This window comes from Spinacia oleracea, chromosome 5 (assembly GCF_020520425.1).
Source record: "Spinacia oleracea cultivar Varoflay chromosome 5, BTI_SOV_V1, whole genome shotgun sequence".
In the NCBI taxonomy this organism is placed as follows: Eukaryota; Viridiplantae; Streptophyta; class Magnoliopsida; order Caryophyllales; family Amaranthaceae; genus Spinacia; species Spinacia oleracea.
In genome coordinates this window covers 3,030,919-3,047,964 of record NC_079491.1, presented here as the reverse complement: position 1 = coordinate 3,047,964, position 17,046 = coordinate 3,030,919, and the positions used below count along the sequence as shown (strand labels likewise).

General features: G+C 31.6%; 2 protein-coding genes and 1 long non-coding RNA gene across 3 annotated transcripts; 1 reads left to right on the top strand and 2 right to left on the bottom strand.

Annotated features, from left to right (window-relative positions):
- Positions 1 to 2,471: 2,471 nt before the first annotated feature.
- On the bottom strand, positions 2,472 to 5,843 carry LOC110781806 (sugar transport protein 1-like). The gene is made up of 4 exons (XM_056828652.1): positions 5,430 to 5,843; positions 4,586 to 4,908; positions 3,205 to 3,834; positions 2,472 to 3,108 (listed from the first exon to the last, which is right to left on the bottom strand). Exons 1-4 carry the CDS (start codon positions 5,563 to 5,565, stop codon positions 2,653 to 2,655), a joined length of 1,545 nt encoding a protein of 514 aa, XP_056684630.1. The 5' UTR covers positions 5,566 to 5,843; the 3' UTR covers positions 2,472 to 2,652.
- A 2,655-nt stretch (positions 5,844 to 8,498) lies between these two features.
- On the bottom strand, positions 8,499 to 11,383 carry LOC110781814 (sugar transport protein 1-like). Its single transcript, XM_021985866.2, has 4 exons — positions 11,146 to 11,383; positions 10,487 to 10,809; positions 9,232 to 9,861; positions 8,499 to 9,135 (listed from the first exon to the last, which is right to left on the bottom strand). The coding sequence occupies exons 1-4, from the start codon at positions 11,279 to 11,281 to the stop codon at positions 8,680 to 8,682; spliced, it is 1,545 nt and encodes a 514-aa protein (XP_021841558.2). The 5' UTR covers positions 11,282 to 11,383; the 3' UTR covers positions 8,499 to 8,679.
- Positions 11,384 to 14,193: 2,810 nt separating this feature from the next.
- Positions 14,194 to 15,368, top strand: LOC110782243 (uncharacterized). The gene is made up of 2 exons (XR_002531904.2): positions 14,194 to 14,706; positions 15,187 to 15,368. It is a non-coding gene; the product is annotated as an uncharacterized lncRNA (long non-coding RNA).
- The last annotated feature ends 1,678 nt before the right edge of the window (positions 15,369 to 17,046 follow it).

Below are 17,046 nucleotides of genomic sequence, written 5' to 3'. Positions count from 1 at the left end.
GGCCGTAACTAAAAATACACTACAAAATTTTTCGGCGGGGGGCCAGGCCCACCCCAGCCACAACAAAGATCCGCCATTGGTTACCTATATATGTGTTTGGATAACTGTACAACACTGAAAATTGATTTTAAAACTGTAATTATTTTTTTGTATTGGTTATATAAATTATTATTTATTATTAGTACAAGTAGTAGCGTATCCATAATTTTTCGGGTCCCAAAAGTAATAAATATTCATATTGCAATTAAATACCTACAAAATTATTATAATTATTTGTTAAGGGTTTAAATAACTGGGCTTGTAGTTTTAAAGTATGCGCCGAAGGTGTATTATTCAAAAACTTAAGAGACCAGACTGTTTTGGGACTGCTCTATTAGGTTTGATTAAGAATTTAGCAGCCCCTTCCGGTCTCTTATGTGTCGGGGGGGGGGGGCTGGGGGGTTTATTATTACCCAAGAGATCAGTTTTCAGATATACCAGGTCTCTTAGATCCCATTTTTTACTTTCTTTTTCCTTTTCAAAATTTCACTGGGTCACGTGACCCACCAGGACCCTCTGTAGTTCCGCCACTGAGTACAAGCTGGATAATATTATCGATTAAAATACTGGAATTAGTTATGATATTTTCATTATATTTCATTATCATTATTATGCTTATTTGTATTCCTACAATTTACTAAGGAGTTTTCAAGGCAATACTCGGAAAATTTGTCAATATTACTGAGGTTGATAGGGAGTTTGTCTATTAGAATACTTACTATATTGTTAAAAGTTTTCAATTTCTATCTACCATTCTAACAATTGATATCAATTGTTACCTTAGTTCATATTCCGACCAATTAGTCAACTAATGACATCATAATTAAGCAATTTTTTTATTATGCTGCATGTATAACCAAGAACTTTACTTGCCCATTGAATTCGTTGGTTTCCAAATGAGCAAATAAGAGGAAGAAGAAGGCACACCCATTATATCATGCATAAAGTCACCATTTTTAGTTAAGAAGTTGTTTCCGTATAGTATTTTTTACTTCCTCCGTTTCGCAATAGATACATCATTTCTTTTTTCACGTATCCCAACATGCTTATTTGAACATTAATATCTCTAATTGCCTGATAGTAAAAATTATAAATAATTGATATTTGGAATCCTCACATTGATACGAATTTAACAAGATCTGACTTGACTATGTTGGTTTTTACATAATGTAAAAGAATAATTGTCAAATTTAGTTAATGAACAGTGTCCAAAAGAGAAACGATACATCTATTGCAGAACGGTGTCCAAGTATTATATAGTTACATAAAGCTTAGCTTATTCCACCATACCATTGCCTGTTTAATTAAGACAACACTTAACAACATCCTATATGTATATCAGTGATTAAAGTCAAGTTGTATTCAATCTAGAGTAATTGAACCTTGGAAACAAAGAAGTATTTGGGCCTATAGTGGGCCGTTGGAGGGAGAATCCTGCAAAGACTGGGCTAGGCCTGCTACGATGCCTTTGGACCTTTGGCTTAAATAGAGTGGTGGCCCAATGTTTTGGTAACTAGTAATTTTTTTTGTAATGTACGGGGTAATAGTTTTTTGTTTCATTATATCATTTGTGAAATGTATTTCATTATTTTCTTGCTATCCAAGTTTGAGCATGTTTAATTTTGATTAGAATATTTTAACGTACAGACTTACAATATGTTATGGTACAGGATATTCTTTTCATGTTAAAGATTCAAATAAATTATTTTATTAAATAAAAGCTTTTGTGTGACGTGAGACCGTCTAACGGTTAGACCATGTTTTTTGGTACTAACTAAACTAGTGTAAAACATAAATATAAGTAATAAAATCATAACTAATTGAATAACAAAATAGTTAAGGTATAAAGACAAATAGTTAAATTTATGAGTCGAATAATTATTATTTTCGAACAACCTTATTAATAACTAAAACTCATAAAATCTTAATTAATTGATCCTAATTAGTTCGGTTGCATAACTAATTGGTTTCGTTGATTAACTAATTGAATTTCAAACTTAACTAATTGGTTTAGCGGTTAACTAATTAGTTAAAGTGCATGCGTAAAAGTGGTCTAACTGCTATACCGTCTTTCTTAAAAGTTTGTATTTATTAAATTAATATATGATTTCAGCTTTGATTATTTTAAAATTTATACTTAAATTTAATTCGCTTATTTATATTATTAAACAATGAGCTTAACAGTTTCAATGTTTGTTCCAGTATCAAATGTTGGAAACTCGATATTAGAAGTTAGTATTATTTAATCGTGTAGATTTTATTTAGTGATTAAGTACTCATTTTCCACAAAACTGTAGTCCATGAAGTATATCTCAACCATTGCAATTGCACAAATAAATACGGAGTAACGAGTGATTCAAACAAAAATTGCCAACTACCGGAAACGACCATACATGGTATGATAATTATTTATAAACACATGACAAAATTAGTGCATAATAATAAATAAATAACTCCTTATGAAAATTCTCAACGTACAAGTTTATTATAACTTCATAAGAGTTAATGAATGAACGAATTAAACACGACTATCTACTAAAACATATCATATATAATACTTGATCGAGTACTTAATAATCTTAAAAAGGATAAAATACTAAAAAAGAGAATTAATTAAGCCTTAAGCACGGGCATCTCTGGAGTAACTACGTCATCTGGAATGAAATGACCCCAGAACTTGTGGTTCTTCCAAACAAGATTCATCTCTTCAATAGGCACATTCTTGGTCTCAGGCAACAAGAAGTAGATGAATATTGTCATAACTACCACGAAGAAGGCGAAAAAGATAAAGAGTCCAAACTTCATGGCACATAACATTGGGAGGAAAGCTTGGGCAATTATAAAGGTGAATATCATGTTAACTGATACATTGATGCTCTGTGCAGCAGATCGAACTTCAAGAGGGAAGATTTCACTTGGTACTAGCCATCCTAGAGGTCCCCATGACCATGCGAATCCAGCTACGTAGATGCATATAAACAATACAACTACAATTGCATACCATTCTGGCAAATTTGCTGCATCTCCTGTCACCCCAAATTTCCATCCGATGAATGATGCTACCAGTATCTGACAATACATAGATATATTATAAGTCGTTAATCAACCAAATTATTCTAATGATTTCAGTAAAATAAGAAGATCAATTGAAAAAAGATGGATTACCTGAAAAATGAGCATTTGGCTGCCACCTTGAAGGAAAAGAGAGCGCCTTCCCCATTTATCAACACCATAAATAGAAACTAAAGTAGCAACAACGTTAACCCCACCAGTAATAACTGCTGACATAAGGGAGGCATCATCTGCAAATCCGATTGTTTTAAATAGAACAGGTGCGTAGAACATGATCACATTGATCCCAGTAAGTTGTTGAAACATTGGGATTACAAAGGCGAATATAAGAGGGGGTCTATATTGTCTGTCCTTAAAGAGGCTTTTCCAAGGGTCTTTCACCTTCTCGGAGGCTTCACTAGCTGTAACTAGGTCTTCGAATTCGGCATCAACATTTTCTACCCCTCGAATTTTCAACAGTTGTTTCTTAGCTTCATCGGGTTTGCCTCTTTCAATGAGGGAGTTGGGGGTTTCGGGAAGGATTAAAGAACCAAAAAGGATAATGAGAGCAGGAACCATAGCTCCTCCGAGACTCAACCTCCACCCAATGTGGTCAACTTTGGCAAATACGTAGTTAAGGAGATTGGCTATGAGGATTCCTATTGTGATTGTGAGTTGGAACATCATGTTTAGCGCACCACGATGCTTGTAAGGTGCCATCTCTGACAGAAACACAGGTACTGACTGCAAAATATAATTATTCAACAATAATTACTTGAATTGGTTGATTACTAAGTACTCATTAATCAACAAGTTAATATGCTAGACGCTATGTTCCAATACCAGAACAAGTAGCACACTTTAAAAAATTAAGTAAAATAGGAAGTTATATTTAAAAGTAGCAAAAAGTTGATTAAAGAACATGCAGAATACAATATTAGAATATTAATGTAAAATCCTAACATGTTTAGAAAATTTATTGTATATAATTGTAATTATGCAAAAATCAAGTTAAGAAAAAGTTTAACAAAAATGCTTGTAGGACGACTTTAACAAGTGTTCATAGGGTAACAAGAGTGAGATTGGCTATCTACTGAAACCAGGCACGTCTCATTTGCAATTACTTTTTGCTCTAATAATTAGTAGTTGTATTACTTATATACTTGTATTTACTGCCAAATTTAATTTTCAATTTTTTTTGAAGATTTTTGTTTCTTAAAAAAACAAAATAGGGTAGACAACCCTTTGTACAACGTAGATCCCCTTTGATTATAGATAATAATATTATTTCAACGTATTCTAGATTGATTTTATAAACATCTCATACTGTAACTCTATTTTGTTCGACATATATTATAGTTAATATAAGTTCAGAAAAAATAAGTTTTTTTTCAGAAATTTTCACACACAAATAAGTTTATTCTTGATAAAAGTTCAATTAAGTTCAGATAAGTTTCAGTTTAGTCAAAGTAAGTCAGATAGAAAGAAGTTATACCTGATTAGCGAAGCCGATGCCAAAACCAAGAAGTATACGACCGATGATAAGCATGGCAACGTTTTGAGCAGCTGCATTAATAGCACCACCAGCCAGGAAGAGGAGGCCTCCAACAAACATGGATCGCTTGCGGCCCCACTTTCGAGTGACAGTTGATGCCACGATAGAAGCTACTAATGCAGCCAAGTATAAAGAGGACGTGAACATAGTTAACTTGACGCTATTGAATTTACAGTACTGGTTCGTCCCTGAGTCCGCCATCTGTTGTCTATACACTGATGGGAAGAATTTCTCCAAAAACATCGGCATTGATGTAACTCCACCTACATATCATTATATTTATATCAATTGATGTATCTAATAAGAAGCGTACGATTAATACTCATAATTAATTAGCATGTATATATGAGATTTACTAATTATAATTATATCAATTGATGTATCCGTCAAAAAAAGTTAAAAAAAATTGATGTATCTAATAAGAAGCGTACAATTAATACTCTTAATTAATTAGCATGTATATATGAGATTTACTAATTAAGAGAATCACTATCTAATAAGAAACGTACGATTAATACTCTTAATTAATTAGCATGATTTATGAAATTTACGAAGTACTAATTAAGAAAATCACTAGCTAGATCAATTAAATCAATTCAAGCCAATCACTTGCTAATCAGAAACGCACGATTAATACTCTTTAATTAATTAGCATGTATATATGAGATTTACTACTCCGTAATCAAGAGAATCACTAGCTAGCTAGATGAATTAATTCAATTCAAGAAATAAGAATTAAATTAAACCTTGAGATAAAATATAATTCGATTAATAAAATATATACCTGAAATCCCGATGTCATAACCGAATATCAATCCTCCAGCAGCCGCAAGAAGGCAACTCAAAAACACGTAACCAGTTAGTTTTCCTGGATACTCTTTACCAACCTTTCCACCATCAATAATTATTCCACCCGCCATTATTTTGTTTAATTCTCTAACTTTGATCTATAGAATATGGATGAATAAAATAGCTAGAAGTGTCAACGTATTTATAATACAATAGTTTCCTAATCCTACTCGACATTAAAACTAATAACGGGAACATAGAATAATTAAAAAGCTTAACATGAATATAACTCTAACTTTCCTAATTCTATCGTAAAAAGAAGTAAAACTGGATTCACAAGGACCACAACCAAGAGTTTTAGTCAATATACAATTGTACTACTTATGTATTAATTGCACGTTTATAAAATAATTAACTTTATCCTTATTGGGGTTTTTTTTTTTTTTGTTTGTGTGTGGGTGTGTGTTTGGATTTTGTGTTGTGTTACCTACAGTGGCGGACCTTGAACGGTTTTACGAGGGGGGTCGGTAGAAAAAAATTGAGCAATATACTATGTAATTATACAATTATACACAAATTTTAGTGGGGGCCGTAACTAAAAATACACTACAAAATTTTTCGGCGGGGGGCCAGGCCCACCCCAGCCACAACAAAGATCCGCCATTGGTTACCTATATATGTGTTTGGATAACTGTACAACACTGAAAATTGATTTTAAAACTGTAATTATTTTTTTGTATTGGTTATATAAATTATTATTTATTATTAGTACAAGTAGTAGCGTATCCATAATTTTTCGGGTCCCAAAAGTAATAAATATTCATATTGCAATTAAATACCTACAAAATTATTATAATTATTTGTTAAGGGTTTAAATAACTGGGCTTGTAGTTTTAAAGTATGCGCCGAAGGTGTATTATTCAAAAACTTAAGAGACCAGACTGTTTTGGGACTGCTCTATTAGGTTTGATTAAGAATTTAGCAGCCCCTTCCGGTCTCTTATGTGTCGGGGGGGGGGGGGGGGGGCTGGGGGGTTTATTATTACCCAAGAGATCAGTTTTCAGATATACCAGGTCTCTTAGATCCCATTTTTTACTTTCTTTTTCCTTTTCAAAATTTCACTGGGTCACGTGACCCACCAGGACCCTCTGTAGTTCCGCCACTGAGTACAAGCTGGATAATATTATCGATTAAAATACTGGAATTAGTTATGATATTTTCATTATATTTCATTATCATTATTATGCTTATTTGTATTCCTACAAGTTACTAAGGAGTTTTCAAGGCAATACTCGGAAAATTTGTCAATATTACTGAGGTTGATAGGGAGTTTGTCTATTAGAATACTTACTATATTGTTAAAAGTTTTCAATTTCTATCTACCATTCTAACAATTGATATCAATTGTTACCTTAGTTCATATTCCGACCAATTAGTCAACTAATGACATCATAATTAAGCAATTTTTTTATTATGCTGCATGTATAACCAAGAACTTTACTTGCCCATTGAATTCGTTGGTTTCCAAATGAGCAAATAAGAGGAAGAAGAAGGCACACCCATTATATCATGCATAAAGTCACCATTTTTAGTTAAGAAGTTGTTTCCGTATAGTATTTTTTACTTCCTCCGTTTCGCAATAGATACATCATTTCTTTTTTCACGTATCCCAACATGCTTATTTGAACATTAATATCTCTAATTGCCTGATAGTAAAAATTATAAATAATTGATATTTGGAATCCTCACATTGATACGAATTTAACAAGATCTGACTTGACTATGTTGGTTTTTACATAATGTAAAAGAATAATTGTCAAATTTAGTTAATGAACAGTGTCCAAAAGAGAAACGATACATCTATTGCAGAACGGTGTCCAAGTATTATATAGTTACATAAAGCTTAGCTTATTCCACCATACCATTGCCTGTTTAATTAAGACAACACTTAACAACATCCTATATGTATATCAGTGATTAAAGTCAAGTTGTATTCAATCTAGAGTAATTGAACCTTGGAAACAAAGAAGTATTTGGGCCTATAGTGGGCCGTTGGAGGGAGAATCCTGCAAAGACTGGGCTAGGCCTGCTACGATGCCTTTGGACCTTTGGCTTAAATAGAGTGGTGGCCCAATGTTTTGGTAACTAGTAATTTTTTTTGTAATGTACGGGGTAATAGTTTTTTGTTTCATTATATCATTTGTGAAATGTATTTCATTATTTTCTTGCTATCCAAGTTTGAGCATGTTTAATTTTGATTAGAATATTTTAACGTACAGACTTACAATATGTTATGGTACAGGATATTCTTTTCATGTTAAAGATTCAAATAAATTATTTTATTAAATAAAAGCTTTTGTGTGACGTGAGACCGTCTAACGGTTAGACCATGTTTTTTGGTACTAACTAAACTAGTGTAAAACATAAATATAAGTAATAAAATCATAACTAATTGAATAACAAAATAGTTAAGGTATAAAGACAAATAGTTAAATTTATGAGTCGAATAATTATTATTTTCGAACAACCTTATTAATAACTAAAACTCATAAAATCTTAATTAATTGATCCTAATTAGTTCGGTTGCATAACTAATTGGTTTCGTTGATTAACTAATTGAATTTCAAACTTAACTAATTGGTTTAGCGGTTAACTAATTAGTTAAAGTGCATGCGTAAAAGTGGTCTAACTGCTATACCGTCTTTCTTAAAAGTTTGTATTTATTAAATTAATATATGATTTCAGCTTTGATTATTTTAAAATTTATACTTAAATTTAATTCGCTTATTTATATTATTAAACAATGAGCTTAACAGTTTCAATGTTTGTTCCAGTATCAAATGTTGGAAACTCGATATTAGAAGTTAGTATTATTTAATCGTGTAGATTTTATTTAGTGATTAAGTACTCATTTTCCACAAAACTGTAGTCCATGAAGTATATCTCAACCATTGCAATTGCACAAATAAATACGGAGTAACGAGTGATTCAAACAAAAATTGCCAACTACCGGAAACGACCATACATGGTATGATAATTATTTATAAACACATGACAAAATTAGTGCATAATAATAAATAAATAACTCCTTATGAAAATTCTCAACGTACAAGTTTATTATAACTTCATAAGAGTTAATGAATGAACGAATTAAACACGACTATCTACTAAAACATATCATATATAATACTTGATCGAGTACTTAATAATCTTAAAAAGGATAAAATACTAAAAAAGAGAATTAATTAAGCCTTAAGCACGGGCATCTCTGGAGTAACTACGTCATCTGGAATGAAATGACCCCAGAACTTGTGGTTCTTCCAAACAAGATTCATCTCTTCAATAGGCACATTCTTGGTCTCAGGCAACAAGAAGTAGATGAATATTGTCATAACTACCACGAAGAAGGCGAAAAAGATAAAGAGTCCAAACTTCATGGCACATAACATTGGGAGGAAAGCTTGGGCAATTATAAAGGTGAATATCATGTTAACTGATACATTGATGCTCTGTGCAGCAGATCGAACTTCAAGAGGGAAGATTTCACTTGGTACTAGCCATCCTAGAGGTCCCCATGACCATGCGAATCCAGCTACGTAGATGCATATAAACAATACAACTACAATTGCATACCATTCTGGCAAATTTGCTGCATCTCCTGTCACCCCAAATTTCCATCCGATGAATGATGCCACCAGTATCTGACAATACATAGATATATTATAAGTCGTTAATCAACCAAATTATTCTAATGATTTCAGTAAAATAAGAAGATCAATTGAAAAAAGATGGATTACCTGAAAAATGAGCATTTGGCTGCCACCTTGAAGGAAAAGAGAGCGCCTTCCCCATTTATCAACACCATAAATAGAAACTAAAGTAGCAACAACGTTAACCCCACCAGTAATAACTGCTGACATAAGGGAGGCATCATCTGCAAATCCGATTGTTTTAAATAGAACAGGTGCGTAGAACATGATCACATTGATCCCAGTAAGTTGTTGAAACATTGGGATTACAAAGGCGAATATAAGAGGGGGTCTATATTGTCTGTCCTTAAAGAGGCTTTTCCAAGGGTCTTTCACCTTCTCGGAGGCTTCACTAGCTGTAACTAGGTCTTCGAATTCGGCATCAACATTTTCTACCCCTCGAATTTTCAACAGTTGTTTCTTAGCTTCATCGGGTTTGCCTCTTTCAATGAGGGAGTTGGGGGTTTCGGGAAGGATTAAAGAACCAAAAAGGATAATGAGAGCAGGAACCATAGCTCCTCCGAGACTCAACCTCCACCCAATGTGGTCAACTTTGGCAAATACGTAGTTAAGGAGATTGGCTATGAGGATTCCTATTGTGATTGTGAGTTGGAACATCATGTTTAGCGCACCACGATGCTTGTAAGGTGCCATCTCTGACAGAAACACAGGTACTGACTGCAAAATATAATTATTCAACAATTAATTAACTTGAATTGATTTATTACTAAGTAATCAACAAATTAATATGCAGTAGCACACTTTAAAAAACTAAGTAAAATACGAAGTTATATTTAACAGTAGCATAAAGTTGATTAAAGAACATGCAAAATATATACAATATTAGAATATTAATGCAAAATCCTAATATGTTTAGAAAATCTATTGTGTATAATTTTAATTATGCAAAAATCAAGTAAAGAAAAAGTTTAACAAAAAGTGCTTGTAGGACATTGGCTATCTACTGAAACCAGGCACGTCTCATTTGCAATTACTTTTAGAGCTAACAATTAGTAGTAGTTGTGTTCTTGTATTTACTGCCAGATTGGTTTTTCGATTATTTTTGAAGATTTTTATTTTTTTTTAAAAACAACATAGGGTATGTAGACAATCTATGTACAACGTACATCCCCTCTTATCAAATAATATTATTGCAACGTACTCTTGATTGATTATATAAATAAAAAGTTCAGATAATATAAGTTTAGAAAAAATAAGTTTTTCAGACATTTTCATATATAAATAAGTTTATTAAAATAAGTTCAAAGTCAGTCAAAGTAAATCGAATAGAAAGAAGTTATACCTGATTAGCGAAGCCAATGCCAAAACCCAGAAGTATACGACCGATGATCAACATGGCAACGTTTTGAGCAGCGGCATTAATAGCACCACCAGCCAGGAAGAGGAGGCCTCCAACAAACATGGATCGCTTACGACCCCACTTTCTAGTGACAGTCGATGCCACAATAGAAGCTACTAGTGCAGCCAAGTACAAAGAGGATGTGAACATAGTTAACTTGACGCTATTGAATTTGCAGTATTGGTTCGTTCCCGAGTCCGCCATCTGTTGTCTATAAACTGATGGAAAAAATTTCTCCAAAAACATGGGCATTGATGTAACTCCACCTACATATCATTATAATTATATCAATTGATGTATCTAATAAGAAGCGTACAATTAATACTCTTAATTAATTACTTAGCACGTATATATGAGATTTACTAATTAATAGAATCACTAGCTAATAAGAAACGTACGATTAATACTCTTAATAAATTAGCATGTATATATGAGATTTACGAAGTACGGAGTACTAATTAAGAGAATCACTATCTAGATCAATTAATTCAATTCAAGCCAATCACTAGCTAATAAGAAACGTAAGATTAATACTCTGAATCACTAGCTAGATCAATTAATTCAATTCAAGCCCGATATAACTCAATTAATAAAATATATACCTGAAATCCCGATGTCATAACCGAATATCAAACCTCCAGCCGCTGCAAGAAGGCAACTCAAAAAGACATAACCTGTTAATTTTCCTGGATACTCTTTACCAACCTTTCCACCATCAATAATTACTCCACCCGCCATAGTTTTGTTCAATTCTCTAACTTTGATCGATTTTTGAAAATATGGATGAATAAATAGCTAGAAGTGTCGACGTATATATATAGTACAATAGTCCTAATCCTATTCGATATATTTTTAAAAAAACTAGATAAATAATAGGAAACTAATAACTGGAAAATATATAATAATTAAAAAGCTTAACATAAATATAACTCAAACTCTCCTAATTCTATCGTAACAAGAAGTAAATCTGAATTTACAAGGACCACAACCAAGAGTTTTAGTCATTATAGTCTCCCTAAAATCAATCGATTTTATGTTATAATTAATTTACACGTTTATAAGATAACTAACTTCATCCTTATTGGGTTTCTTTTGTTTTTTGTGTGATTTATTTTTAATTTTTTTGTGTTTGGAGTTTGTGTTGTGTCACCTATGTACGTGTTTGGATAACGGTATAACACTGAAAATTGATTTTAAAGCTGTAAATATTTTTTTTATATTGATTACTCCAATATATTTTATTATTTATTATAATTACAACCTGGATAATATCGAATTATCGATTAAAATACGTGAATTAGGTATGATATTTTAATTATATATACTTTTAAAATTAGTTATGCTTATGTATACAATTTACTCAGGAGTGTTCAATGCAATACTCGATAAAGTTGTCAATATTACGAGGTTGATAGGCTTTTTATAAATTACTAACTACATTGTTTATTTTTTTTTAATTTCTACCTTTATACCTTTCTAACAATTGATGTCAACTGCTACATTAATTCATATTCCGATCAATTAGTCCACTAATAACATCATAATTAAGCAAGTTTTATGATACTATCGGTATAACCAAGATCTTTATTTGCTCATTGAATAATTTGGTTTCCAAATAAGCAAATGAGGCCCATGAGGGAAAAAGAAGGGTATCAACATAATTTCTAGCACAATGTACAAGAAGTTGCTTTTGTACATAGTCTTTTCTACTTCGTATTAGATAGTTGCATAGAAATTAGTAAATTACCTTAGAAACAAAGAAGTGTTTGGGCCTATAGTGGGCCGTTGGAGGGAGAATCCTCCAAATATTGGGCCAAGCCTGCTACGATCCCGTTGGACCTTTAACTTTGACCCGTTCTAAAAGTACCGCATGAGTATGTTTGATGAGTGGGCTGGGCCTCATACAGTCATACTTAAGGTTACAGTCTGATAGTCTCTTCGCCTGATTTGCTCTAAATTTTTTAATTTTTGATTAGATTTGGTCCTAATTTTCTATTACATTGAAATTAGGATAGTATTCTCACAAGATTATATCCTAATTTATTTAAGGTAATAAATTATAAAAATTTACTACCAAGTCAATGATCAATATTTTGGTTTGTCGTAATGTAGTGACAAAATGCCATTACATAGTCTACTGCTCGATTAGCTTCCCGATAAAAATGACACAAAGTGTAACTGTCAAAAGGTGTAAGTAGTTGTCTGATATGATTCATAAGCATTTGGATTTTCCATGGACAATGAGCACGTCTCTGTAAAACCTTAACAATTAGTAAATTATCTCCCTCATAAAATCTGTTTATATTACTTACGATTGCTAATAGTAATCCTTTGCGAAGGGCTACAACTTATGCAAGAAAAGGGGGTGTGGCTCCCAGATTATAGGAGCGACTAGCAACATTGTTTCTTAGATGATCCCTGATGACTGCTCCTGCTGCACCAGAATTATATCGAACATAACCATCAGAGTCCAGTTTTTGGGTGTCAGGGGTCGGGGGTGTCAAAGCAACCTTAATACACCGTTGTGTATCTTTAGAAGTGTTAATAACTGTATGCATATCTAGAGAGTCAAACTTACTTCACACATTCCATACATTAAATTTTTTAAATGTTCTAGTGTAAAGTATAGCGGCAGAAAAGAGGGTTTGTACCTTTAAAAATAGTTGCGTTTCTCGTTTTCTAGATGGTCTATAATAAGTTATAATTTTTTAATAGATAAGTCAACATTTTGGTCATGTTTAATTGTTTTGTATGAATGACTTTCATTTTCACCGGTCTAATCTAGTAGTTCTCTAATCTAAATTATTTTATTGGCTATACAATTTAGATCATGTTGAATGGTAAATACGTAACAACTATGTAGTTGCCGTTTTAATCAAATTAAGATAAACTATCTCCGTTTCTGAAAGTTCTTTACGGTTTGGAAAACTTGTCCAAGGTATAAAAACTTTGACCGTAAATTCTCACTATTATATACATAAAAACGTTACATGTAAGATCTTGTTAGATTGGTCTTGATATGTATTTTTAGAATATCAAATTTCTATAATTTTTTCACATACGAAATTGGATATATTAGTAGTTAAATATTGCATTGGGGTTCTTGCAAATAATAACTGTAAAGATCTTTTTGAAATGAAGGTACGTAGTACGTAGTAAGAAGTAATTTTTGCTTCTTAAGCTCTGTTCTGTTCGACTTATTTTGACTTATTTAAGACAAAATAAGTTCAGCTAAATTCAGTTAAGTTCAGTTAAGTTTAGATAAGTTCAGCAAAATTCAATTAAGTTCAGTCAAGTTTAGATAAGTTCAGATAAGTTCAATTAAGTTCAGATCACTACAAGAAAACAGTGATTTAGCGACTGAATTTTCCGACCACAAGAAAAGTAGTCGGTAAAATACAATTTTACCGACTAATAAAATGGTAGTCGTTAATATTATTTTTTACCGACCAATATTAAGTGGTCGGTATTTTACGACCACTTTGCAGGTAAACTACGACTACATAATAGTCGTGACTTAAGTCCACCAAAACTAATGTTCGAAAAAACTTACTGACTACTTTTACCGATTAAATATTAAATTTACAGTTTTACCGACTACTTTGAAGTTGGTCGTTAATTTAACGACTACAATAGTAGTCGGTAAAATATCGATAAAAAAAAATCCCAAAACTTTCCAAAAAAGTATTTCACCGACCAATTATGTAGTCGATATTTTTAAAAAAAATAATAAAAGTGATTACCGACTACTAAATTAGTCGGAAATGACAAAGAATACCGACTAATTTAGTAGTCGGTGTGTTTTTTAATTAAAAACAGTTGGTGCTTTGGGCTTTCACGCATAAGACCTAACCCTACTCCTTCTCTCTCTCTTCATTTCAGCCGTTTTCCCCCTAACTCTACTCCTTCTCTCTCTCTTCATTTTAGCCGTTCTCTCTCCCTCTCCATTCTCTCTCCTCCCTCTTCATCTCCTATCTCCTTTCTAAGAATGAGGAATTGATCTCTCATTCCTCTCTTCTTCATCATCATCCTCGTAGATGATCATCACCATCACCATCACCGTAGATAATATTCATCGTCACCAATCTCCTTCATCATCAACCTCCTTCATCACCATCAACTCCGACTTCATCATCGATCTCCTTCATCATCGACAAAAATTGGTGAGTTTTTTTTTTTATTTGGTTTTTTTAATTTGATTTTCGTGATTTTTAATTAGTATCTGATTCGTTTTTTTAATTTTAATTTCTTGATTTTTTTAATTTGATTTCGTTTTAAATTTGATTTTCTTTTTTTAATTTGATTTTCGTTTTTAAATTTGATTTTCGTTTTTAAAACTGGTTTTGTTTTTCTAATTTAATTTTTGTTTTTTTTTTGTTTTTTAATTTGATTTGATTTTCGTTTTTTAATTTAGTTTCGTTTTCTAATTTTATTTGATTTGATTTGATTTTTCATTTTTTAATTTATTTTCGTTTTCTAATTTAATTTGATTTTCGTTTTGTAAACTGGTTTTGTTTTTAAACTGGTTTTTTAAAATCGGTTTTGTTATTTTCTTTCGTTTTTTTTATTTTCGTTTTTTAATCTATTTTAATTTTCGGTTTTTAATTTGATATTTCGGAATTTTATTTTTTATGTGGTTGTAGGTGATAGAAGATCTCAAGCAAATCTTTGAAGTGAGGAGCTCCAACAAAATATTGTCTTATAATTTTTGTTTTAGATTAGATTAGTATTATAATTTTTTTGACTCTATTAGATCTAAGTTGTTGGTACAAATATTGTTATTTTTGTAATAACTCTTGATGATATAAGTTTGGGTTTTATTTTCTTTGTTGATTAATAATATAAAAAGTTATTTTGATTAAAAAATTTGCATTTTTGTTCGGTTGGAAATGGAAGATTGTCAAACATGAAACTGGCAACTGGAATGTCCAGTTATTGGTTATTTTATTTTATTTTTTAAAAATTGTTTTACCGACTACTATTATAGTCGGAAAATTGCCGACTAACAAAGTGGTAGGTAATTTTCCGACTACTAAAAAGGTAGTCGGTAATTTTCCGACTAAAGTAGTAGTCGGAATATTACCGACCACTTTTTTAGTCGGTAATTTTCCGACTAAAATAGTAGTCGGTAATTTTCCGACTACAATAGTAGTCGGGAATTTTCCGACTATAAATAGTCGGAAATGTAGTCGTAAGTTTATTCCGACTACTTTTTAGTCGGAATTTGGCCAAACTCCGACCAGGAAATCACCGACAACCTTTTCCGACTACTTTTGGTTGGAAAAATTTTTTCCGACGAAAAACGCTCTTTTTCCGACTACTTTTGGCGGTCGGAAATTCGCCTTTTTCTTGTAGTGGATAATATAAGTTCAGCAAAAATAAGTTTTTTCTGTCATTTTTACACACAAATAAGTTTATTTTCAGATAAATTCAGTTAAGTTCAAATAATTTCAGATGAATTCAGATAATATAAGTTCAGCCAAAATAAGTGTAATAAAACGAATCATTAATGACGACCGACATACCTAATTAAGTACTAATCGGGACCTCGGGTTGGATGTTGATAGTCGTATCACTCGTATGAAAGAGTATGATCTCATGCAGTGACCCACAGTATACATTATTAATACTATATACAACTTGATGATGAATGTTTTACTCTAAATATACAAATGTTTAGATAATGACGTAATTAACTCGGTAATTAATAAATTTGGTAAAAGATGCAGAAATATAGTGAAACCAAGTCACTAGTCCATGTAATCGGTGTATGATTTTTCATCAATAAATTAATTTGATTATATATATAAAAAAATCATTATCTACATTTTTTAATCAAAGAACATAGTTTTCCTAATTGCACAAAAAGATTCCCAAATGATTCTTATATATATTAATCATCACTAAGTTACAATATTGCAAGATCCAATAAAAAGACACAAGTTGTATATGCATAACTTGGCTAATTTCATTAAAAATGCATCCAATATTGCAAGATCCAATAAAAAGACACAAGAAATTAGCCAAGTTATGCATTTTATGCATTTTTTTACATCAATTGAAATTTGTATAAAATTATAAGCATTAATTTATAATTAATTTGTTTAGCTCGATCCTCAAGAAATCAAAATTTGTAGTCCGTAGTTTTTACGTGAGTTCCTGTTTTCACATGCATGTATCATATATTCATACTACGTGCATACTTCGATTTCTACGCTGCTACGCATATATATAGTACGAATAAAAACCGTATCGCATTTTATTATTATTCAAATATAATTTTAATTATAAAAAAGATATATCAAATCATCTAAGGGTCTGTTTGGTAAGCACTTTCAGTCACCTTAAATTATTAGTTGCTAATATGATAAGTCACCTTAAACAATTAGGAGTGTTTGACAGGTAGCTGAAATAAGATATAAGGTGAATAAAGTGACTGGTATTAAAACGTTAATCTGGTTAACGTTTGAGTTTCAGCTCCTGGAATTATTTTTTTCTTTAAA